This window comes from Eptesicus fuscus, chromosome 20, assembly GCF_027574615.1.
Source record: "Eptesicus fuscus isolate TK198812 chromosome 20, DD_ASM_mEF_20220401, whole genome shotgun sequence".
NCBI lineage: Eukaryota > Metazoa > Chordata > Mammalia > Chiroptera > Vespertilionidae > Eptesicus > Eptesicus fuscus.
The window spans coordinates 28158415-28183329 of NC_072492.1; the positions used below are offsets into that span (position 1 = coordinate 28158415).

Sequence of the window (24915 nt, forward strand, 5' to 3'; positions counted from 1 at the left end):
TTAATTTCATGGTAATAAAGGCAGACAAAGACAAAAATATCCATGTATTTATTTACGGAACTTCACATAAAACACATCATTATCTCTCCTATTTTTATAAACACACACACACACACAAACACACACTCTCAAGGCTCAAAACCACCTACGTGCATGGCTTTCAATGAACTTGTCATGCTCCACTGGCCCCACAATCCTTGCAAATCGCCTCATTGTTTCATAAAGGTCTTGGACCTCCTTGGGATACCGCCGTTCCATTACTACAGAGAAAGTTAAACACAACCACATCACAAAGAATATCAGGATCCCTAAGTTTTCTGCATTTCTTTCACAAGAAGTGAAATAGAAGAACATTATTCATAACCTCACATGACTCATTTACCCATGACAGGAAGCAAACAGGAAAGCTAAGAATGCAAAACACTAATCATAATAGCATCACGACTATCACATAGGGATGTTGCTATCGCAGGAGAGCATCTGCACCACTGAGCACCCTGATGACCTTCACACCTCACTCTCTCTTATCTGTACAGGGGCAGGAATTGTTGGCAGCAATGGGGAAAGACAAAGGCAGATCATACATTCTTAGGAACAATGTTGGGCAAATTTGCTCGTAACTTCTGCAGGAAAACCAGGGATGTGCAGACACAATAATCCATCTGGAAGAGTTTAGCCTGGAAAAAAGTGTACGATCTTTTATATGCCTCACCAAAAATCTTTCTCCTACATACACTTACTCAAGTGAGGCATATAGTATTTCTTCACTAAATTAAGTACCACAACTTAAGTTCTATTTTGATAACTATCATGCAAGTAAATGGTCACACATACAGGATACCTAGGGTCAGCAACTCTGAGGATCACTCCTGACCAAATGTCTAATAAAAAGAGATATTGGCAAAGAAGATGGGAAGTAACACCCATCAACAATATAGTAAGTAGTAGGGAGGAGCAGCCAGAAACCCTCAAAGTGCTACTTGGTCATTTCAACCAGATAATAGTAACTAGGCTAATTCTGCCCACCTCTGACAGTTATTTAAATTAAGTCCTCTTGTCAGATGAGTATTTTTCCTTGCAGGAGACATTCTTACCCACAAATTCTAGGAGCCAATTACATGGGCAGCCATGGATCGATTATTTTCACTATTAACACCACCTTCCTTCCCCGCCTCTCACTACAGGGATAATATAGAAGAATTTGTAGTATAATTTTAAAATTTGATGGAAAAAAAACCCTCTGCCTACCATATGCTGAAGGTCACATGTACATTCAGTATAATGACCACTGAAAAACCTCTGAAACCACATTGCACATGTCACAGTTAAAAAAGTAAGAAAGCTAAACGGACCTCTGTCCACCAGCTGAGATTAGATATACACAAGAGTCACAGTCTACATAAATAAAGGTTAAAAACCCACTGACCCTATTATGAAAAGCCTGTGGCTATCAGAATTGACCAATTATTGTCTACAGAAAAGGCAAAGGAAATCTGCTCCTGAGTTATTTGTGCAAACCCACAGCTCTCAATGAGGATGAGGTTAAACAGGCAATCTCGTACACGGCCAGAAGGAATACAAATTGACATAACAGCTTTTGTAGAGCAACCTGGCAGCAAGTGTCAAAAGTTTTTCTTGATCATATTCTTTGACCTATTAATTTCACTTCTGGGACTCTACCTAAAAAAGATGAATAAGTCTAAACGTAGAAAAAGTTTTGTTCATAAACAAGTTCATCACAGCATTATTTTAATGATTAAACAAATGAAAATATGCTAAATATCTAATAATAAAAGGCAGGTGAAGCATAGTATTGTATATGTTTATATACAACACATTACGTTAACTGTTAAAAATGACATCTTCCAAACACCACAATCACTTGAAAAGTGTGTAATGGAAAGTGAAAAAATAAAGGACATAAAATGTAACATTATATTTATGTTCATGACTATATTAAAACCCCTATGTCTGGCTGACCTGAACCCTATAGGAGCACAGAGTATCAAAACCTGTAAGAGTCTATCAACTAGGATAATTATTAGGTACTTAAAAATATACAGATTATTGTGACATACAACTATTATAAACATTTTCATTTAAATATTGCAATTACTCTGAGATCATCATTCTAATTTGCTGAACAAACTCTACAGTGTAGAAGAAAAGGTACAGGAACTCTTTCTGCCCAGCCTAGGTATCTCCAATATTTAAAAGAGTAAGGTCAAAGTTGGCATTAAAACAAAACAAAACACTCAGGCTTATTATCACCATCACACAATGCTAAAAGCCATGGTTATTTGTTTGTCTACTATGATACAAAATAGAAAAATGACTTTCTGTTGATTTAAAAAACAAAACATTTTCACAACCTGGTGTTCAAGGTTATGTTTAACATATAGTTCCAAACATGACCCTATCTAGTTCCAGAAAATGATTCAAGCATACTCATGTTGCTATACTCATGTTGCTATACAGTAATTACTATACTGATTTTTAAAAAAGATTATCATGCAAATGTTGACTATATATTAATGGTTCTTAACTCTTACTATTCAGCAGAATCATTTCGAAGACTTTTATCTTTATTTACTAGAGGTCCGATGCATGAAATTCATGCAAGGGGCTCGGCCCTCTCAGCCACAGCTTCCTCTGGAAGGTCGTTCGGCTGTCGGGTCTAATTAGCATATTACATTTTTATTATTATAGATTGCCTTGAAGACTTTTTAAAAACACAGATGCTCTATCTCTATCCCCAGAGATTCGGACTTAATTAGTCTGTGGTGATATCCTGGTATCAGAATTCTTTAAAGCTTCCTAAATGATGATAATATACAACTTGGATTAAGAACTACTACCATAAATGATTTAAAACTATTCAGTTAATGTTGGAAGAAATTTTAAAATAAAGAAAATAGCTAATACTTACACTGAAACTTCCTAAGGTTGATTAATCCATGATCTCTTATAATTCTAGAATGAAAACCACAATGTTTATTATAGTCAATTTTACATTTAATAATGTTTTTCACATACGGCTTTTACCAGACATCCTAAATATTCTGAGGTAAACTATCGGGGTCCAAAGAAGTCACTCCCCACATAGTTCTGCAAATCAGTTAGTCACTAACATAATTGTAAGCTCTCAAGCATCATACATTTTTCCTCTCCTTGGGCTTAGCAGACTCTTAATAACTATTTGCTGGATGAATGAATGAACCAATGAGCACTTACAAATACTGAAAAATACATGTCTCTAACTTAAGATGAAACAGAAGGGAAGCTGTATTCATGTCATAAAAATTAACTTACTCAGCTTAGGGAATTTAAGGGAAATTTAGGGGAAACTTGTTAACCATAAAAGGACAGCATGATCACACATTCAACATTTACAACTGTACACTGACATAATGCTTTGAAACTATTTGAAATAAATATTATGCATGTTTAATGGAAGGGCATCATAAAACATAATATCCAATAGCAACCTCAACAACTGAGTTCTATAATACTGTCTAGCTCAAACTGGGTGTTTAAAGCAAAACAGAATTTAAGTAAACCATGCAGAATGATGTGTCTGGAACCTTTGATTTATACCAGAGGTATTCATGACTAGCTAGGAAGCTTCTCCCAAGAGCAGCAGGTAAGCTTCTTAGCACTTCTCAGAAGCTAACTCAACACCTAGAGGTGAGCTTTACTTTACATCACATCTTGGTCCCTGAACTGTGTCTCCCAATTTAATCAGTACAGCAGTTCCCAAGTTCCAGTCCTTTTTATTGTTGTGATGCCACTGTCTCTAGTTAGCAACACCACGTGTTAGTAACATGCCCACACATAGACACACAAACACACACTCTCTCTCTCTCACAACCTCTATATATCTTTCTCTGAACTGTAAAAAGACTCTGTAAACCAACAGGGGTCTGGGATCCATAATTTCTCAATCTGAATATATGTTTTTTGTTCTATTGCAAAGAGAAGGAATAACCAAGAGTGCCTGAAACTTGTTCAGAATTTCCTTTGAAATTCTTTTAGATAAAAGATTCTCATAAAAAAAATAACCCATTAGAATGAGAACATTACAAAAAGCATAACAACTTAATAAAATCTTGAATTTATCTTGTTCCTTTTTTCCTTAAAACAGTGCACCCACATTCTTCACTGGTCATCAATACTTCAAGAAAGGTTAAGGAGGAGGTAAAACACACACACACAAAAACAACAACAACAAAAAAAAACCTCCGACAGGTATTATCCTCATTTGATAGATGAAAAAATTGAGACCCAAGGTCTTCCTCAAGGTAACAAGATAAGCCACAACTGGAACATTCTTATAGACTATATGTGTATGTGGTCAATAGTCCAAAGCTGAAAGAAGGGTCTTAGTTTTCTATACTTACTTTTTCCGCCTTTGTCTCTCCTTTAACCTGGAATGGTAGATATCTACTACAGCCATCTTCAGAGCTTTAAATAAACAAAGAAACAAATACATATAAATAAAGCCAAGACAAAAATAAAAATCTTTAAACCTCATATTGCTAACTATTCCATAGTCACTCAGTGGTCTAGGAGACCAATCATTAACTACAGAAAAAAAAAAATAAAAGAAATGAATTGTTAGCACTATGCTACATTAAACCATTCTTCTAATCTATAATGTATGAATTCTGAAGAAATGCTAAGACTTAATAACTTCAGTAGATACTAGAACTATTCTAATAACCTGTTATCTCCTTAAGTGTTGTGTAAGTTGAGAATTTGGTGGTTTTGTTTTAATTACTGAAGGTATTTATGAAGAAAGGGGCCCTAGAGCACAAAATATGACCTGATATGTCCAATGAAAAAACTAAAACACATTACTCAAATGTTAGGTAACATAATTTCTAATAACACACCAGCCTTCAGCCTTCACAATAAGGAATTTGGTTGTGTATGACAATTACTTCTTCCAGGATAGAAAGCTTCATTCCAAAATACAGCCTCTGTAACACTAAACAAAAACAGCAATCCAATCTCATCCAAAGAATGTGAGATACAAGTTCCGGTTTAGCTCAGGGGGGCAATGAGTCAGCACAGATTTATATGTTCTGCTAGAGTAACTCTAAACCTTGTTTTGCAATGGATGTTAGATGTGCTCTAGCTGAACCTCTTCTCTCTATTCCATATCCAGCTACCTTTCCTAGTACTAGTCCCCGAGGGCACCTCCATGGAATTGTTTGAAACCCACGCTTCTGCTGGAAATAGTTTTAGGGTAGGGGGAAAATGGAACCAATTAATGAAGAGAGCAGAACTCAATGGCTTGTTAGAATCATCATTTCTTTCACTACATGAAAGCAAACAAAATTGAGCAATGTACAATCCTGGTGCACTATCAACGTGGTAGGTAGCCCTAGCGAGATAATAGAAATAAATTCTGGATACTCCATCCTGACTCATTACTGTCTATTTGCCCTAAGGATAGTCTCAGATTAGAAAGAAGAAATACCAAAATCTAACATGCTGGGCTATGAACAGATGCATTATATATGTCTGTAACTTCAATCACTGGGAAATGACCAGAAATACTTTATCTAGGCCATTCTCCTTTGGATCTGAGATAAAAGTAACAAGTTCTAGCTGGATGATCTGAAGAGGTGAGAGAATGCAACATTTTTTAAAGTTTAAGTATTAAAAAAAAGTGTTAACTACCATGAAAATTTTTGTTTTTTTCTAACAAGTTCAAAAATTTAAACATAATTGTTTCATTTTTTCTCATAACTGCCAACAAACTAAAAATTCAATGATAACAAGTCCATGATTTAAGGCAATGGTTTTCAAACCTTTTTTAGGTAGCAGAACTCTTTCTACAATGAACTCTTTCCTGATTTATAGGGTGGTTCCATATGCAAACCCAGGTACCACAGAATGCCCCATGCCCCGCCACCATTTCTAGCAGTTGCTGTGGAATGATAGGCTCTAGAATGCTGTGCTGGTGGAGAAGCACTTTACATGCCTGTGTGGGGAAAAGGAGGATAAGAAAAGGGAGGGGAGGATGTGTCTGACATGCAGTGTAACCTTATACAAGTTTTAGAGTGGATTCTATTTCTTATGACGAATAGACTTAGGAAGTCAAATGTTCAACCAGAAAGAGGAGCAAATATAACAGCTAAGGAAATAGTTAAAATACACCATCATATTCTAGGCTCTTTATGTGCCTCATCTCATTTATCCACCCAATAATAAGATGAATTCAACAGGAAAGAAATTACTTCATGATGTACTGGAAATCACTGCTAATTTTGACAAAATATTTTTTGTTATTTTTCTAAGATACTAACTTACCATGCTATTTCCTGAGATTTGTGTGGGGATGACTTAATTAAAACAGAAAAACTGAAGAGACTGTTACCAAAAAAATAAAATAAAAATCTGTAAATAAATACTGCTAATAATTAGTTCTATGGCTTGATCATTTCAATAGTTTAAACATGTACAACTAGCTTTGGGTAACAAAGGGAAGGAAAGAGACAGAGAAGATTCATCTTTGAAGCTATCTCTTTCCTGGATAAAGCACACTCAGGTTGCAGCAACTGATTATAAGTTCTTCACTGCACGAATAACCTCGCGAGGGCCACAGCATAGCAGGCAGAATAAAATAACAAGGCAAATACTGCAAGAATGAGAATCATCAGTTCACATTCTACTTATAGTGACTGGAGGTTCCAGTAAAGTGGGAATAAAGAACCAGAGATCATTAAAAACAAACAAACCAGCCCTAGCTGGTTTGGCTCAGTGAATAGAACATTGGCCTGGGGACTGAAGGGTCCCGGGTTCAATTCCAGTCAAGGGCTCGATCCCCAGTAGAGGGCGTGCAGGAGGCAGCCAATCAATGATTCTCTCTTATCACTGAAATTTATATCTCTCCTTCTCCCTTCCTCTCTGAAATCAATAAAAATATATTAAAAACAAAAACAAACCAAAACCACCCGTACCTATGCACTGATGTAAGGCCTCTGAAATCTCAGCCTTATGGGAAGAATAGTCTCCCTGTGACTATACTGGGTACTGATAATAAAGTCTCCAAATGGCTGGCCTTAAAATATTTCAAGTAGTGGGCAGAAGTCAGAGGCAGCTCCTTCCCACTGCAATGTATTTCTAACATTGTTCAAAATAGCTAGCAACATGTTTCTGTTTTCCTGACAGAAGGCACTACTGTTTATTTGGCAAGAAAATCAAGTCAGAGGCCTTAACTGTAGGAAAGCCGATCAAAATCCCTATTACAACCACACAAGTTCAAACCTATGACTCCGGTATTGCCAAGAAGCAGAGCTTTTTAAAAAAGTCATTCCAACCTCTCTCCCCCCTCCCAAGCTTTTGGGCCTAGAGGTACACAATTAGTTATGTGAAGGGAAATAAGACTACATGACCTAAAGGTTAACGTCAGCAATTAGGAGGCCTGAGGCAAGTAAGTTAACTCCTTTGTACATCACCCTGAATGTAAAATGGGAACATATTTATTCTTATTTATTAGGAATGTGGTTAAGCCATAGGAGACAAATGTGGAAAGCACCCCCACCTCTCAATATAAACCCAGCAACAAAAATTTAAGGTTGTAAAGATAATTAGTACAGTATTAAGATCATAGACTTTGGAGATGGCTCTGTCACTTGCAGGTTACATTACTTCAGGCTAGTTACTTAATATTTCCATTCCTCAATTTCTTCAGCTATGAAATGTATATAATAATAATGCCCAACTCATAGAGTTTTGTGAGGATTAAATGAGTTCACATGTGTGAAGGACTTAAATGCTAATATGTATTAACTGTTATTAATAGCATTTATGTCTAAAATGTCCTAAGCATAAGATAGTCAAATCACTATGAAGGGGGAGGGTACTTGCAAAAGGTGAGTGTGTGTAGAGACCAGGGTGAATCTCTGATCTGCTAACTGTAAAAGGATCTAAAGACTGACAGTATTGGCCAAAGGAGGGCTGGCGGTGGGTGGAGAAGTGAGGGAAAATCCATGCCTGGCCAAAAAATTTTGCTGAAATTATCTTTCCAAATAAAAGGAGAATAAACTCTTTTAATGTGCAACCCTGAGATGTGTTGAACACACAGACACAACACATAGGAAGGAGCTTATAATGATAATGCCTCTTGCTTGCTTGAGTTATGAGACAGCAATGGTTAGAAGATGTTGTAACCAGGGTTTCAGACCCTGGGAAACTGGGAAAGAGGAGTCCACAAATTTAAGAGAGATTTTCCCAAATGAAAGCAGGGAAAAGGAACTACACTGTGCGTCTGCACTGAAATTCCCACAATACACCATGACACACAAGAGTGCCAAGTTATGAGTCTTCTGCAAGTCTTTTTCTGAACCCATAATTTCTGCTTATTTCAATACAATATAAGGAGGTGTTATTTAGGGCTCCCAGGACTTCCTTATTTTCTTCCTCAGACACTGCTTCACTTGTATATTCTTTGGGCCCATTCTAAAAGCCTCTGGTATGATTGGAATGCAATTTATTATCCCTCCATTATGTCTCAGGCCTCTATAATGGACCATTCAACTCCATTTTATTAGACAAATTCCATGAATCATAGCAAAAGTCTTTGGGTAAGAAAAGGGGCTTGGTAGCATCTGTTGATCTTCTAGATGCCCTGGGATGGAATATAAAAAACACACCCAGCCAAACAGTTTGCTTCCTTCTAGTAGTTACAAGTGAGGAAACATAAAAGGAATGTTGTTAATGCTCAGTAATATTAAGAGTATAATGGTATAATGGAATGGTAATAATGTCACCTGAATTATGTACCATCTTTCATTGGAGACATTCACACTCTATGACTAATCAGTGTCACCCCCTTTTTTTCCGGCAGGGGACACAAAAAACAGTAAGCAAGATTCTAAGGACTTGCCCAAGATCACACAGTGACTCAGAAGCAAGCCAAAGGCTGAATCAGTGTTCTGATTTGCACAAAATATGTTCCTCTGTCTGTTCTAGGTGTGCTACTTCTCATTCCTTCCTGAGTCTCCTTGGCCTCCTAGTCCCCTTTCAATGAGTGCTCAGGGAGAAACTTCTCAGCTCAGGGGCAATAGATCCCATTGGACAGAGGGTCATGCTGCCAGAGGAGCTAGAACTCAGAGCCATAAACAAAGCATCCCTTTATGGCACCAACAAGTCTTCCCTCTAGTACTTTGAAACCTCTTTAAAATATTATCACCTTTTTGGAGATTAGGGAGTAGAGGCAGGTGGAAGAAGGTATAGGGGGGGATAAATGGTGATGGGGAAAAAATAAAGAAAAAAAATGTTATCACCTTTTAAAAAGCACCCATTTCAACATCCACTACTAGACAGGAAGGAAAGGGGCTGCAGGGGTTATTACTTAGGTTATGTTAAAGCCACTTACCAGTATGCTAACAATCAATAACCGATGCTTTGGTTCTAGTTCAAATGAACTAGAATCAAGTGACTAACAAGTTTTCCTGAAATATTAATGTCTAATGCATGTAATATTATTATATTTAAGATAGTTTTTCTTGAATGATTGGTGTTTATTGCATATAACATTATTATATGTAAAATCATTTTTCTTGAGATATTGTTTATTGCATGTATTATTATATTTAAGATAGTTTTCCTTAAAACATTAATGTTTATTGCATGTAACATTATATTTAAAATCATTTTTCATGAAAGAAAAAAAAGTGACTTAACAAGTTTGTATAAATTGTAGGAAGAGCACAAATAATTAAAGTATGTTTTAGGTTTGATATACTAACTGAAATAAAAATTGTTAATCAATCAATCAATCAATCGTTTCTTTCTGATTTTTTTCCTTTTGCTCCCACTTAACAGAAAGCAGCACAAGTACACCAGGACAAATTACAGATCTTGCTTGTACGAAGAATGAAGAGTGAAATTAAATCCCAACCATTACTACACTTTTCTTAATAATGTTGAGGCTTAAGAATGAAGACCTTGGATTAGGGCCTAGAGAAGTGACTCAGCAAGTCTCTTACATAGTTTAGCCATTATTGACATTAGAGATTCTAACTTTCAAAAGTTCAGTACTTTTGAACAGTATATAAAAGATTATATTTATTAAGTTGCCTTTTTTTTTTTTGCATTCTGGAAAAGAAAGATACAAGCTAGAAAACAATACCATTTTAATTAAAGCTGGTGTATATGAGGAGAAATACTGAATCCACACACTACCTTCAAGGGAACTACAACACAGGTGAGAAAAGACAATGACATGAGTTACCCGAGTTGAAAAGAAGAGATTGACATGATGACTGAACAAATACAATGATGAATCTAGTGAATGCCAAAATAGTTTGCTTTCAAGCTTTCCTCTTTTAGTTCAATCTGCGTCACTCTGACTTTCCATAAAGCTGTGTGGGAGAAGTAAAATGAAATTTTGAAAAGAAAATGGCTCAAGAAATATGTAAAGATAAAATTTTTATGAGGACTCTTTCTTTGTCCTAGATCTGGTGTAACAAACACCTAGGCAGCTCTTCTATGGAATCAAATTCCCCTTCTAATGACAGAGTAGCAGTTAATGCCACATGAAAACTTGATTTATGTATAATTCAACAAGGATTCTACTTGCCTTCCCTGCCTGGAATATAGATTTAAGAGAAACAATGAAGATGCTGCTTGGGGAATATAGAATCCAAGGGAGCACTGTTCATATTGTATCACATTCAATTTCAATTCTGAACTGAAATGAAAGAGAAGACTAGGGATTATTTCAAATATGTAGTTCACTGAAAACAGAAGGGGGGGGAAGATTCAACAAAAGTCTAACCATCCACTTTTTAAAAATATGTTTTTATTGATTTTTAGAAAGAGAGAAGGAGAAACATTAATCTGCTGCCTACTGTGCATTTCCTACTGGGGATCAAGGGTACAAACCCAGTATGTGTCAGGGCTGGGAACTGAACCGGTGACCTTTCGGTGACCAACTGAGTCATAAGCCAGGGCTAACCATCCACTTTTTTTTTTTTTTTAATATATTTTACTGATTTTTTTACAGAAAGGAAGAGAGAGGGATAGAGAGTTAGAAACATCGATGAGAGAGAAACATCAATCAGCTGCCTCTTGCACACCCCCCACTGGGGATGCGCCCGCAACCAAGGTACATGCCCTTGACCGGACTCGAACCCGGGACCCTTGAGTCCACAGGCTGACGCTCTATCCACTGAGCCAAACCGGTCTCGGCCCATCCACTTTTAAGAGCTCTGTTGGTATTAACCATTTATATTAGAACACAAAAGTTGGCATAAATCCCTAAAGGGCTAATCTTAGATGAGAATTCAGAAATGTTAAAAATTCAACAGTTCTGAGAAATGAGAAATTCCTAATCTTGGTCTAAAAAATCCTCAAAGAACTTCCATTCTTTTCCTCTGCAGAGGGAAATTTGGGTTAACAAATCATAGTGAACGTCTAGTATCAGCTGCTACTCAAGTCGCAAGGTCTTCACATTGCCCCCCTCCCTTCTGAGGAGGCAATGAGGGCCAGTTAACTAATTAGCTCAGGGTAGCCCTACCTCAGTCAAAAAGAAGATCATACACTCCAAGGAATGGGATATTCCCAACTACCATTATATAATCAACATTCTCATCATCAGCACAAATGATCTTTTTCATTGTGGTCAAAACCCAACCAAAAAGTAAGTCCAGCAACTTAATCACTAGATTTTGAGTCCTGTTTAGGACAGGGGACATGTTTTATTCATCCTTAGATTCATAGACCCCAACACAGTACCATCACATAGTTTGCAATCAATAAAAACATTTGTCGAAACAAAATGTTACCATGTAAAATGTCCGAGTCATCTTCAACAAAATCGATGTCTCTCAAGTCCCACTCTGCATAATTGTCAAACTCCTGTTTGGGGAAAAAAAATTCCCACCCCAAACTTATCAGTTTTGAGTAATATCTTTACAGTAGCCATGCATTAAAAGCAAGTAGAGAACACACAGGCAAACACTATTTTAAAAGTAGTGAATGGGGTACAAAGCCAGAATACTGCCACAATAAGAAGAAATCATGGGGGAAATCTAAGAGGCTTTCAGGCAGTACTGACAGCAAAAATGAGAACAGTTATGGGCTCACAAATAAAGCCAAGCTATTGTTCTAAAAATTAAAAGTAGTCTGTTTATAAAAGATAACCCCAGAAAATCTAACTCTGACTAGATCTTCCGGTATGAAAATTATCTGCATTAATTCATCTACCTTTTTACTACCTTCTGAGGGCTCTGTTTATGCAGTAGTACGAAGCTCAGTGGATAGATCTGTTCATATTCCATTCAATGAGTACAACTGGTAGGGATAGTGTCTATGGCGTAGCTCTATAACACCACTTGCCGCGAAAAAAAATGCAGATCTGGGCATGGCTAGCAAAATTGTAGCTCACTAAAACTTTCAACTTACCTCCAAGAGCACTGTAATTGTGAATTAGATATAAATCAAGTGACTTGGACTACATTCACAGGGCTTTTAACTCTATAGCTGAACAAGGAACATGTAGTTTTTATATACATTTGTCATTCTTTATCTTATAAACACAGTACAGAGATCAGCAAACTACAGCCTAAGGCCCAAATCTAGCCCACTGCCTGTTTCTGTACACAAAGTTTACTGGAGCACAGGCAGGCTCATTTGTTTACATATTATCCATGCTGCTTTTGCAACAATAGTGACAAAGTTCAGTTGCAAAATAGACTCTTTGGTCTACAAAACCTAAAATATTTACCATCTGGCCCTTAAACAGAAAAAAAATTGCCAACCCCTGATATAGTACAACCTTGAAACCCCTTAGGTATGGAATAAGAACCAGTCTATAGAAACCCCACACCTACTAAGAAAGTGGGAGCCCACACCAATGAAATTTAAGAAACAGGTTCTTGGTCTGAAGAACTTTCACTGTTCTTCATGTGAAAATGTTTACAAATGAGAAAGTGCACTCAAATAGAAGAAAATGTCACTGCATAAGGGACTACAAATTACAGTGCTTTGAAAATCTTTTTTTAGTGCTATGAAACCTATGGCTAAGAGATATAAGCCTCATCAGAAACAAAAATGAGTTTCTCCTACCTCAATGAAATCTGCTCGAGCTGGCATGTATCCTGCCATGTCCCGAGAAAGCAAAGAGTCAAAGGTAGGTCGGGGAGGGTCTTCTGCCGCTGGAAAATTTAGAGTTTTTTCTTATTTACTTTAAATGACATATAAATAGTCATTTACACTCTAAAATATTTCTGTTTGGAGAAAGACAGTGTCTGAGAGAATAAATAAAATGCAAAAGATTTTTATAAAGGGAAAAGTGAAAGAAATAAACTATTATGGAAACAGACTGATTTTTAAAAAAAGGAAATTAAGACTTAAGGAATCCTTGAAAGTAAAGATAGGAAAATTCGCTCTGCTTTTTGCTTTTAACATGTGAAAAAACAAAGGATCTTTTCTTTAATATTACAGAACATAGGTTTTTACCGTTTCCTTCAGCATCCTTATGCTTTAGGACTAATCTCAATTTATAAATCTCATCCAACTGAGAGGCCAAAAAGACCCCATTGGGTTTGGAAGTTAGCTGGAATTGAGTCCCAGTTCTAACATCCACTAATCCCCTAACATCCACATGACTTTGCACAAATTTGACCTTTGTGTAAAACAAAAGCACCTGCTCTGCCTAGGTCACTGGGTTTCTATCAGGAACAAATGGTCTAATGGATTTAGGAACCGAGCACAACATTCCAAGTACTATCCAAATACGAGGCATCATCAGGCTTTGAGGCAGTCAGCTTCGAAACCGTTTCTATGAATATGAGGAAAGGGAGGGAGGAAGGGAAAACATTCATTTTTCATTACTTGTGCTCTGGGAGTCATTGAGGAAAGATGTCTATTTATAATTCATCATGGTTTTGGTTATGTTTTGTTAAAAGACCCATGGGTCCCTCAGCCACATGTGATTAAAAAAAAAGAAAAGTGTGCTATTATTGCCACAACTAAGTGAACAAAAATAACGAATTGCTTCTTGCGCTTAACACTGGGATGATTAATAATTAATGAAAATAAGTCAAATAGTGGACTTTCTTATTAACTAGTATCTACAATTATAAACTCTCCAAAGGGATTATAAAAAGCCTTGTGTTCACAATAGCATGGAACTACAAGTCTCAGGTGTAACTACACGTTGGATCCAGGCACCCTGACGTCCAGTATAGAACTCTAACCTCTGGGAGATGTTCCCTCCTGGCCCCATTATGGCCCTGACTCCCAATAATGGCCATGCCAACTCCTCCTTTATTTCGTAAACTCATTAGCTGTCCAAGTCAACAAACCATTAGGAATTTGCTATGCAACAGGGCCCAAAGATGACCTAAGTATCTCTTTAAAAAAGGGAGGCACTTACAGTGAAATGGAATGGCGGTGTCAGCAGTTTTTGCCTCCTCTGCTTGCTTCAGGTTCAGCAGGGTAGATGCAAACAGAGGGTTGTTGATGAAATGCTTCATATAGTGCTTTTCACACTCCTCCTTGGTCTTGGTACACATCTGATTGGCTACATCCTGCCTAGAGGAATGTGAGGAAAGAGAAGGAAGTAGTGCTTTCAACTATACATAATGATAAAAGCAAGGTTTGTTCTTTACAAATTTTAAGTCCTATCAATATAATGACTGGGATTTGATACTTCCAAACTGGTGTCATGGAGCTATCATCAGAACAATAAGACAAATACAAGGCTAATATTGGTGTAATCTACTATTCCAAATCCTGCTATTCTAAGATATAGAAACAATATCTGAAAAGCCCTTTCCTTTCCACCAAAAGAAGGGAAAAATCACTACAAAGCTTATAATTACCCTGTGAGCTAGGCCCCATGGAAAGGATTGCCATAAATAAAAACGAGCCACTTTGGAACACTAAAAACGTATGTATATAAGTATCTATACTAATAAAAGCCTAGGTGACCCTCGGGTGATGCCCTCACATCATCACAAGATGGCCGCCCCCACGTTGTCACAAGATGGCTAGCATGGGAGGGCCGTTGTAGGCGACCAGGTCGGCAGGGGAGGGCAGTTGTGGGCGATCGGGCCAGCAGGGGAGGGCAGTTGGGGGTGACCAGGCCGGCAGGGGAGGGCAGTTGGGGGCGACCAGGTCAGCAGGGGAGGGCAGTTGGGGGCGATCGGGCCGGCAGGGGAGGGCAGTTGGGGGCGAGCAGGCCGGCAGGGGAGCAGTTAGGTGTCAATCAGGCCAGCTGGGGAGAGTTAGGGGCAATCAGGCTGGCAGGCAGAAGTGGTTAGGGGCAATCAGTCAGGCAGGCAGGCGAGTGGCTAGGAGCCAGCAGTCCCGGTTTGTGAGAGGGATCCCAGATTGGAGAGGATGCAGGCTGGGCTGAGGGACACCCCTCCAGTGCACAAATTTCGTGCAATGGGCCTCTAGTCTATATATATAAAAGCCTAAGCGACTAGCTATGACACGTGCTGACCCCCAGAGGGCAGATGCTCAATGCAGGTGCTGCCAAGCGACAGCAACTTTGCAGAGTGCCCTCTCGCACTCTGGGACTCTTCAGGGGATGTCCAACTGCTGGTTTTGGCCCAATCCCCACAGGCCAGGCTAAGGGACCCCGAATCTGTGCACCAGGCCTCTAGTAGTTTTATATTTGCACTAGAGGCCTGGTGCACAAAATTCATGCACAGGAGGGGGGGTGTCCCTCAGCCCAGCCTGCACCCTCTCCAATCTGGGACATCCCTCTCACAATCCAGGACTGCTGGCTCCCAACTGCTCGCCTGCCTGTCTTCCTGATTGCGCCTAACTGCTTCTGCCTGCCAGCCTGATCACCCCCTAACCACTCCCCTGCCAGCCTGATTGATGCCTAACTGCTCCCCTGCCAGCCTGTTTGCCCCTAACTGCCCTGCAGGCCTGGGTTCCCCCTAACTACCCTTCCCTGCAGGCCCTGTCGCCCCCAACTTCCCTCCTCTGCCAGCCTGGTCACCCCTAATTGCCTTCCCCTGCAGGCTTGATCGCCCCCAACTGCCCTCCCTTGCAGGCCTGGTCCCTCCCAACTGCCCTTCCTTGCAGGCCTGGTCCCTCCCAACTGCCCTCCCCTGCTGGCCTGATCACCCACAACTGCCCTCCCTTGCAGGCCTGGTCCCTCCCAACTGCCCTCCCTTGCTGGCCATCTTGTGACAGCCATCTTGTGTCCACATGGGGGCAGGATCTTTGACCACATGAGAGTGACAGTCAATTTGCATATTACTCTTTTATTAGATAGGATAATGTTTTATAGTTTACAAAACATTTTGCATGAACAAAATTTCTTTACTAGAGCTCTTACAAAAGGCCAAGCATAAGCTAGAAACATTCACAACATAGTTTAAGTCAATCCTACCATTAACTGTGTGGTGTGAGTACTTACTATCTCAATTTCACAGATGAAAAAAATGAGGTCGAAAGACATTAAGAGAAACTTGCTCAAGAATACAAAGCACATAGGCGACAAAGCCAGAATTTGTTCTCAAGACTCCTGAATCCTAGCCCAGAATGAAGAGGTGGAGGTGAACTCTCTCCATGTCCCCTCTCAATCTCTCTCTTCCATAGTGCTTCACTTGTTCTTCTAAGGCATTACTATGCTCTGCTTTGTGTACTTCAACAATATGTATGTGTGTATATCCATCTATCTATCTATCTATCTATCTATCTTCCCATTCTAGATTATAAGCTTCTTGAGGGCAGGGTGTTATAATTCTTAACTCTAGCACCACCAAGCTTAGTACCTTACAGTGGATAGAGAAACTATAGTATTTTTGTGATCTTTGCTAAGAGGGAAGGGGGACAGGGAGGATTAGCCCATTTTAGAGGATTAGAATGTCAAGCGAAAAATGAAAAAACCAAAAGGCCAAAGATGACTACCAAGTGTCTCATAAGTGATAACATTTTCTATCTTCTTTGGTATTCCCTATAAGACACGATATATATATATATATAGTTACACAACTAGAGGCTGGTGCACAAAAATCTGTGCACTCAGGGGTGGGGGTCTCTCAGCCCAGCCTGCATGCTCTCACAATCCGGCACCCCTCGGGTGGGGTCCAGTCCGATGGCAGCATGACTCTGGTTCCCCAGAGCCTGTGGGTGGAGGAGGGACCAAAAGGCCAGTCCAACTGCAGCATGGCTCCAGTTCCTGGAACCTGCGGGCCGGGGGTAGGGACCAAGAGGCCAGTCGGATGGCAGCATAGCTCCGTTCCCACAGATTCTTCCCACCACCGCGCCGCGCCGTGGGTGGCCGGGACCCAGGACTGACTCCCGCCACAGGCCGCCAGGACCCAGGACTGACTTCCACCACTCTGGCCAGGACCCTAGGCTGGTGTTCGTTTGTCCATCCAGATGTTTAGGTCATGATGGACCCTGGCTCTTTATATATCAGGATATTTTATGATAATAAATGCTGAGTGAATAAAACAAGCAAAATGTGAACTGAACTCATCAAGTCTCCCTTCTTCAGAGACCTCAACATAAGGGAGGCAGCATAGTATGTTCTATTAATATCAGGAAAGATTATATATACTAGGAAGTCAGGACAGGGTGGACCTAGTTAAGAGTCCTTCACTAATAAGCTATGTGATCATGAGAAATCATTTCAGGTCCCTAAGCTTAGGATTCTTCATTAACAAAATATATTTAATAAAGTCTCTGTTGTCTAGTTCATGAAATGGTAACATCAGTGTCAAAGTATTCCCAAAGAATAAAAATGAAAGCAGTAGGATTAAGTGTTACTACCTAAGGCAACACCAATACCTGCTGTTCAATTCTGCCAAACTTGGACTAAGGCAGGTATTGAAAGCTAAAAATAGGGAATGCAAAAAGGAAATCTGTCAACCTTGAATCTTAGGTAAGCTGTGGCCATCTACCAAAAGTCTAACACAGTTAAATGACGAGGGCACCCATAGCCAAGAATTCACAAAATCAGAAAGGAGCAATGACTAATGAGTCTAAATTTCCCCACTACTCAGAAAGAATAACCAGCCTTCCCTGTGTTGATCCATTCAAAATTGTCTTTTAGAGCTGCCCAGTCACAGACCATGAAACATCCCATATCTCCTGTGAGGCATTTCAGAGGACTGGTCTTTAAGTCATGGATCAATAGAAAAGCAACATATGATCCCCAAACTTCTTTTTCTGAGGCTCCTCCCTTTACTCTTCACATGCACCTTTTTCTCTGAGCTCACTAGGGCAGGACAAGCCCTAACACCAAGCTCTTACCAATTTCCAAAGCCACAGTCCATCACAGCTTCTAAAAGGGCCATTTCTTCTTGAGCAGTCCAGCTGGGGTCAAGAACAGGAAAATCTGAGGTCTAAAAAAGAAAAGGTTTCGCCTAAGAATAGATATAGAAATGGAACCTAGAATCCTCAACTGTAATACTTATTTATGTCCTTTTTAATACCTATTCTATTTTACTAACTATTCTCATGGTCGTCTACCACCTTACTCCTATTTCCACCATCTAGGTTCTCCAAAAATATTATCACCCATAAAGTCCATGTAACTCATACAGAAATATAAGCATTTTTAAACTTAGCACAAAGGTAGAGATAAATATTATAGTATGCTTCCATTTAGGTAAGAAAGGAGGAAATACATGAGTGTGTGTAATTTATAATGGAAGAATAAACCATACATAGTAGAGAAATCTCCTGTAAGTAAACTACATCAAGCCTTAACTAAATTTTTTCACTTGTAATGCTGATGGTAAGACGCCCATGGAATTACACTGGTGTCAGAATAAGCCAAAGGAAAATGGTCTAGTTTAAATGGAAAGATCTCAAGTTTGCCTTATGGAAGGGCCCCAACCCCTTGTTAACCTTTGGTCAAGGATATGCTTGTGTATTTCCAGAAAACTCCTCCAAGCCCGTGTGGATTCCTGCAAGGAACATTCAACATGCATCTGAGAGAGGAACTGAACAGACTACTCCAGTAGCCCCAAGCAACACACTGAAGATAAGAAGTGGGAGGAGAACAAGACAGAGCAGAAACAGTCCAGAGATGACCTGGGGGATGGTGAAGAAGCCTTGCCATGCTAGCAGTCACCAGTTGTGCAATGGTGCAGGTTGCCCTGCACAAAGACCTGCATTGTCATTGCCCACCGTTTGTCCACCATCCAGAACTCGAATATCATTGCTGTCATGTCACAGGGGACAGTGACTGAGAAGGGAACCCATAAAGAACTGATGGCCCAGAAAGGAGCCTACTACAAACTAGTTCCTTAGATGCTTGACAACAATTTTAAAAGGACATGAAAGAACTCAATCCTTTCATTGGATCTCCCTACATTTGACTCTTAGCATAACCACTATTGTCTGTCTCATTCTTGTTCTTATGTTTAAATTCTAGTCTGCAAATGTGAAATGAAGTCTTAAAAGGACTCAAGCCCTGCAGATGGCATACACCTTTCTAAATTTATTAAGAAAACCAAAAGGGGGAAATGCCGGAGGCTAAAACCAACAGTAATTATCATATTATGCAAAAAGACCCATGGACTTTGATATTCAGCATAATATTGCCTTGCTGTGGGCTCAATGGCTGAAGGCAATTCCCTAACCTGATAATCCTTTCACTGTTTACCAAATTTTACCTTTGATATGCCCCCCATGCCTTCTAAATTCATATTTCTTGTCTAGTGTTTTCATTTGTGCGTGGCCCCTTCTTCAGATCCTGAACCATAGCCGTAAATGGATGCGGCAATACATTTAAAAGAAAAGTTTACCTATGGGGAAAGGAGGGAGCAAACAGTGGAGAGGACAGGAATAGAAGCTAGACTCTCTGAATATTCCTTGTTTTGCAGATTTGACTTTAAAACATAAATACTGTATGTAATTATTAAATTTTAAAATCATAAGAATTAAAAAACAAAATGTAACAAACATATAAATTTATTTTAAGGCATAATCACACAGAAGGAAATTATCTCAATTGACTTTAAAATACAATGGTTTGTACATCTGTAGAATATACCTTAAATGTTAAAAGAAACTGCCTGGCTGGTGTTGCTCAGTGTTTGAGCATTGACCCATGAACCAGGAGGTCACAGTTTGATCCCAGTCAGGGCTGGTGCCCGGGTTGTGGGCTCGACCCCCAGTAGGGGTTGTGCAGAAGGCAAGCAATCAGTGTGTCTCTCTCATCGATGTTTCTCTCTATCCCTCTCCCTTCCACTCTCTCTAAAAATCAATTTTTTTAAAAAAGTAAGAGAAATTGCCAAAATAACTCATATACTGTTTTCAATAGTGTTGGTATATTCCAAGATTATTGTATGTGGATGTGTTATGGGGTAAAGCAGATAAATAATTGTGCTGGCATCATTGGGCAGTGGGATTTTTGGCTTGGGGGAAAAGATATAGACATAAGATCTATGAGGTTATGTAAAACCTTGTAGTCTTATAATGGAATTGAAAGTTTTAGTATAAACTCATAATGCATTTTTGTCTTAGAATAATTGCCTAACACTGTTCACTGAAAAGGTCTAGAAACAATGAACAACCCATTAGCAATGAATGCTTCTATTTCCTAGTATGCAGTCTCTAAATACTATTTACCACTAAATACCATTCTTTAAGTGGTACTTGAAGAAAAAGCTGATTCCAGCTTTGGGTCAGGAACTGTTCAAGATGAGACTGGAACATTTTGTCATACTAGAAAGCAAAAATGCTCTCAAAGACTCAAAGACTCTTAAGTGTCATGGCAAAAGGATTCAGAGACTAATTTTGTAGAGGCTCCTACTAACAAAAAATGGAACATTTTGAGCACTAATACGGATAAAACTGTAAAGGATTAGACACATAATGTATAAATATCTAAAGGTGCCAGGAAACCAACTCATACTTTAAACTCAGTTAAAAAACGGGAGGAAGGGCAGAAATCAAGTACTTATCCTGCCTTTCCTGTACAAACTTTACCTACATGATAAACTTTTTATAGAATTTAACTCAATTTAAAAGGAGTAACAGAACTAAAAGATAACTACTTTGCAATACCCAATACATTAACAGATCTAGACAATGATCATAAATGAATCTGATATAGCCATTAGATCTAACTACCAATTTATAGGAAACAGAAGACAGAGGAACACATTAGTCAGCAAAATCCAGCCTATATTAACATCTATTAATACCAACAACCCAGTTTTTAAAAAATAAAAATAAAATAAAAACTGTAAGAAATGAAAGAGTGAGGGAAGGTTGGGAGAAAAACCCACAGAATAGAAAATGTATGAGGCAACCAATTGGAATAGATGGACCTTATTTGTATGCCAATTAGAACACATTGTAAACATTGAAAAAAAATTTTATGATGCCACTACATATTCATGATACCCAAAGAATAGCTAAAGTACAGAAACGGACTATCGAAAGCTAATAAGCATAAGGAGCAATCAGAATTCTCAGACACTGCTAGTAGATTCTCAGACACAACCACGTAGGAAACTTTTTGATAGTTTAAAAGTTAATCATTTATGCCCTAGCCGGTTTGGCTCAGTGGATAGAGTGTCAGCCTGTGGACCAAAAGGTCCTGGGTTCAATTCAGGTCAAGGGCACATACCTAGGTTGCAGGCTCCTCCCTGGCCCGGCCCCTGGTCGGGGCTCGTGCAGGAGGCAACCAATCGATGTGCTTCTCTCACATCGATATTTCTCTCTGTCTTTCCTTCTCTCTAAAAATCAATGGAAAATATCCTTGGGTGAGGATTAAAATAATAATAATGAATAAATTAATCATTATTTTATAACCCAGCAATTCCATTCCTAAGTATTTACCTAAGAAAAATGAAAATAAATATCCACAGAAAGCCTTAAACAAGAATAAGAAGGTTCATAGCAGTTTTTATTCTTAATAGCCAACAACTAGGCAAAGCCCAGGTGTCCATCAACAGAGGATAAACAAACTGTGTTATATTCTTACCATGGAATATTACTCAGAGGAATGAACTATTATGTACAACATGAATAGATCTCAAAAACATGCTGAGTGAAAGAAACCAGAAACAGAACTATCTACAGTATAAATCTATTTATATGTAGTTATAGAATATGCAAAACTGATCTATGATAATAAAAATCAGAAGAGTGATTACTTCAGAGGTGGAGAACAGAACAGAGATTTTTTTTAAAAGCTTTTATGAAATGATTGGGGAAATGTGAAAGTGACTTGAATTACTTTTTAAATTTTAGAGAGAGCTAATAAAGCACTTATAGCTAAAATGATATAATGTCTGGGAGGTTTGCTTCTAAGTAATCTGAAGGATTGGGGTTTTAGATGAAATAAAATAGGCCAAGAGTTGATAAATTTTTAAAAATATATATTTCTTTATTGATTTCAGAGAGGAAAGGGAAGAGAGAGAGAGAGAGAGAGAGAAACATCAATGATGAGAATCATTGATCAGCTGCCTCCAGCATGTCCCCTACTGGGGATCAAGCCCGCAACGCGGGCATGTGCCCTTGACCGGAATCGAACCTGGGACCCTTCAGTCTGTAGGCCTACGCTCTATCCACTGAGCCAAACCAGCTAGGGCCGAGTTGATAATTTTAACAGGTAGTTGGTAACAATGGTAGCTCTCAATGAACTTCTCCTGGAATTCACATCCTTGTGTGGTCCCTTCTTATTTAATACAAGTTGGACCTGTGACTTGCTTAAGAAGGCCTAGCAGCTTCCACTTTTGCGCTCTTTGGATTCCTGAGGCACCACGTAAGAAATTTAGCCTCCTTGCTGGAAAGACCATGTGGAAAGGTCACATGGAGAGGGAGAGGCCCTAAGACTACTAAAGAACCCAGACCTCAGGCAGTGAAGATATTCTAGCTAACTCCCAACCAATGCAAGCCATCCTCCTGAGGTGCCAGAGTGTGTGAAAAAAAGCCCCTTGGACTTCCAGCCCCAGCACATCATGTGGAACTGAGAGTTACCCTTGCCATGCCCAATCTGAATTCCTGACCCACAAAACTGTGGGAGATAATATGGTTGTTATTTTAAGCCACAAAGTTTTGCTGTAGCTGTTAGGTAGCAATAGATAGCCAAAATACCATTCTCTGTATTTCAGTATACGTTTAAAATTTTCTATAGTTAAGTTTTTTAAAAAGTGACACAAGAAGTCTTCGGATTACACAGGCATTTAGAAATTGTTATATCTTTTGTTAATGACAAAAATACTGTAGTGATTTGTGAAATTACACTACTAATCAGCAATACACATTTATCTGAGCACGTACTATAAATATGCTTAGCACAAGAGGTACTAAGAGACCAAAAAGTGAAATTTCAGGGTCTATGTCTATATTAAATTCATATAATCATTCAACCTGGCAAGTGTTATACATACATGTAAATATGACAACTCATATTTAAAGAGCCAATATTATCTCTAAAAAATGTATTTTAGAATATTAGCCTTCACCAACTTTATGTTTAGATAAACAAGATTTTTCTACACCCAAAATAAATAAATGAACATAGTACAGTTTTTCTTAAGGTTTTATCAATGTTATTTAATTCCTGGACCCAATCTCAACCCTACTGAACCAGTCTCTAACAGCGGGGTTTAGAAATTTACATTTTTAAGAAGCTACCCAGGTGATCTTTCTCCATTAAAGTTTTAAGAATCACTGGTATAGGTATAAAGGGTCTGATAGAAAGTGGTGCCTTGACTTGTTCAAGGTTCTAAGAAGTATAAGACAAAAATAGGCATAGAATTCAGAAACCTTAACACATCACCCACCAAAGCATGAGTAACTTCTAAAATTACAGCACTGTGAGGTGACAAAAGTACTGAAAACCATTTAAAGTTTTCTGAGGCTTCATATGCCAAAAAAAATTTTTATCACATTTTTAGTGGCTTCAGTGTAGAAAGCCAAAATGTGGTCATTATTCCTACTGAAGGAAAGATGTGGAATAGATAGGACTGGTAGAAAAAGAGGGACTATAAGTAACCTCCAAAAGCTCCCCAAAGTGTTTGTATAGGTGTTGAATATGTGAGAAAAGGATGTAATCAGAAGAAATAAATGGACTTGGAGTGAAACTTAGTACTTCCAGGATTATGCAAAAGGCACTGTGCCCAGAACAGCTAGAGAGCTCATGGTCATCTTACAGGGATAACCACCAACCTACTCAACATATACTTATTTATTAAGGAATTATTTTCACAATTCAAATAAATAAACGTGTATTCTGGCTCAAGATATTCTTGTGAAAATTTGGGAAAAATAAACCAGCTTTCTGAAGATCTGGTAACCTTGATGAAATGTACTCAAAGCCAACGCTACTCCAACCACACTTCATTCATTTTGCAATTAACAAACAGGAAAAAAATGTATTGATATGAGAACATATTCCACATCATGTTATCAGAGAAATACCAATTAAAACAATTACCACTATACACCTATTAGAATGGCCATTAATCCAGAACAGACAACACTAAATGTTGGTGAGAATGTGGAGTAACAGGAACTCTCATTCACTGCTGCTGGGAATGCAAAATGATACAGCCACCATAAAAAGATCAGTGATTGCCAGGGGTAAAGGGGAGGGATGGATGTATAGGCGGAGCACAGAGGATTTTTAGGGGCATGAAACTGTTTTGTATGATACTATAATGATGGATACATGACATTACAAACCCTCAGACTGTACAACTTCAACAGCGAATGCTAATGTAAACATGGACTTTGGGTGATAATGAAGTATCAATGTAGCTCATCAATTATAACAAATGTTCCACTCTCGTGAGGCTATTGACAATAGGGCAGTCTTAAGTGTTTGTGGGGGCAGACAATATACACTGAGTGGCCAGATTATTATGATCTCTGAACACATAATAATCTGGCCACTCAGTGTTGTGTGTGTGTGTGTGTGTGTGTGTGTGTGTGTGTGCGCGCGCGCATGCATAT

The 24915-nt window shown here is 38.7% G+C and overlaps 1 protein-coding gene across 2 annotated transcripts in view; it reads right to left on the bottom strand.

The window, feature by feature from the left end:
- TADA2A (transcriptional adaptor 2A) overlaps nt 1-24915 on the bottom strand; it is a 41348-nt gene that overhangs the window by 8452 nt on the left and 7981 nt on the right. Inside the window, exons 5-11 of one of the 2 annotated variants that reach the window (XM_054709827.1) lie at nt 18247-18338; nt 14399-14556; nt 13087-13175; nt 11805-11877; nt 4401-4464; nt 2930-2973; nt 150-260 (exon numbers count right to left, since the gene is read on the bottom strand). In XM_054709827.1, coding sequence (XP_054565802.1) covers nt 150-260; nt 2930-2973; nt 4401-4464; nt 11805-11877; nt 13087-13175; nt 14399-14556; nt 18247-18338 — 631 coding nt within the window. The remainder of the gene's footprint in view (nt 1-149; nt 261-2929; nt 2974-4400; nt 4465-11804; nt 11878-13086; nt 13176-14398; nt 14557-18246; nt 18339-24915) is intronic. The other variant, XM_054709828.1, reaches the window with a different exon arrangement.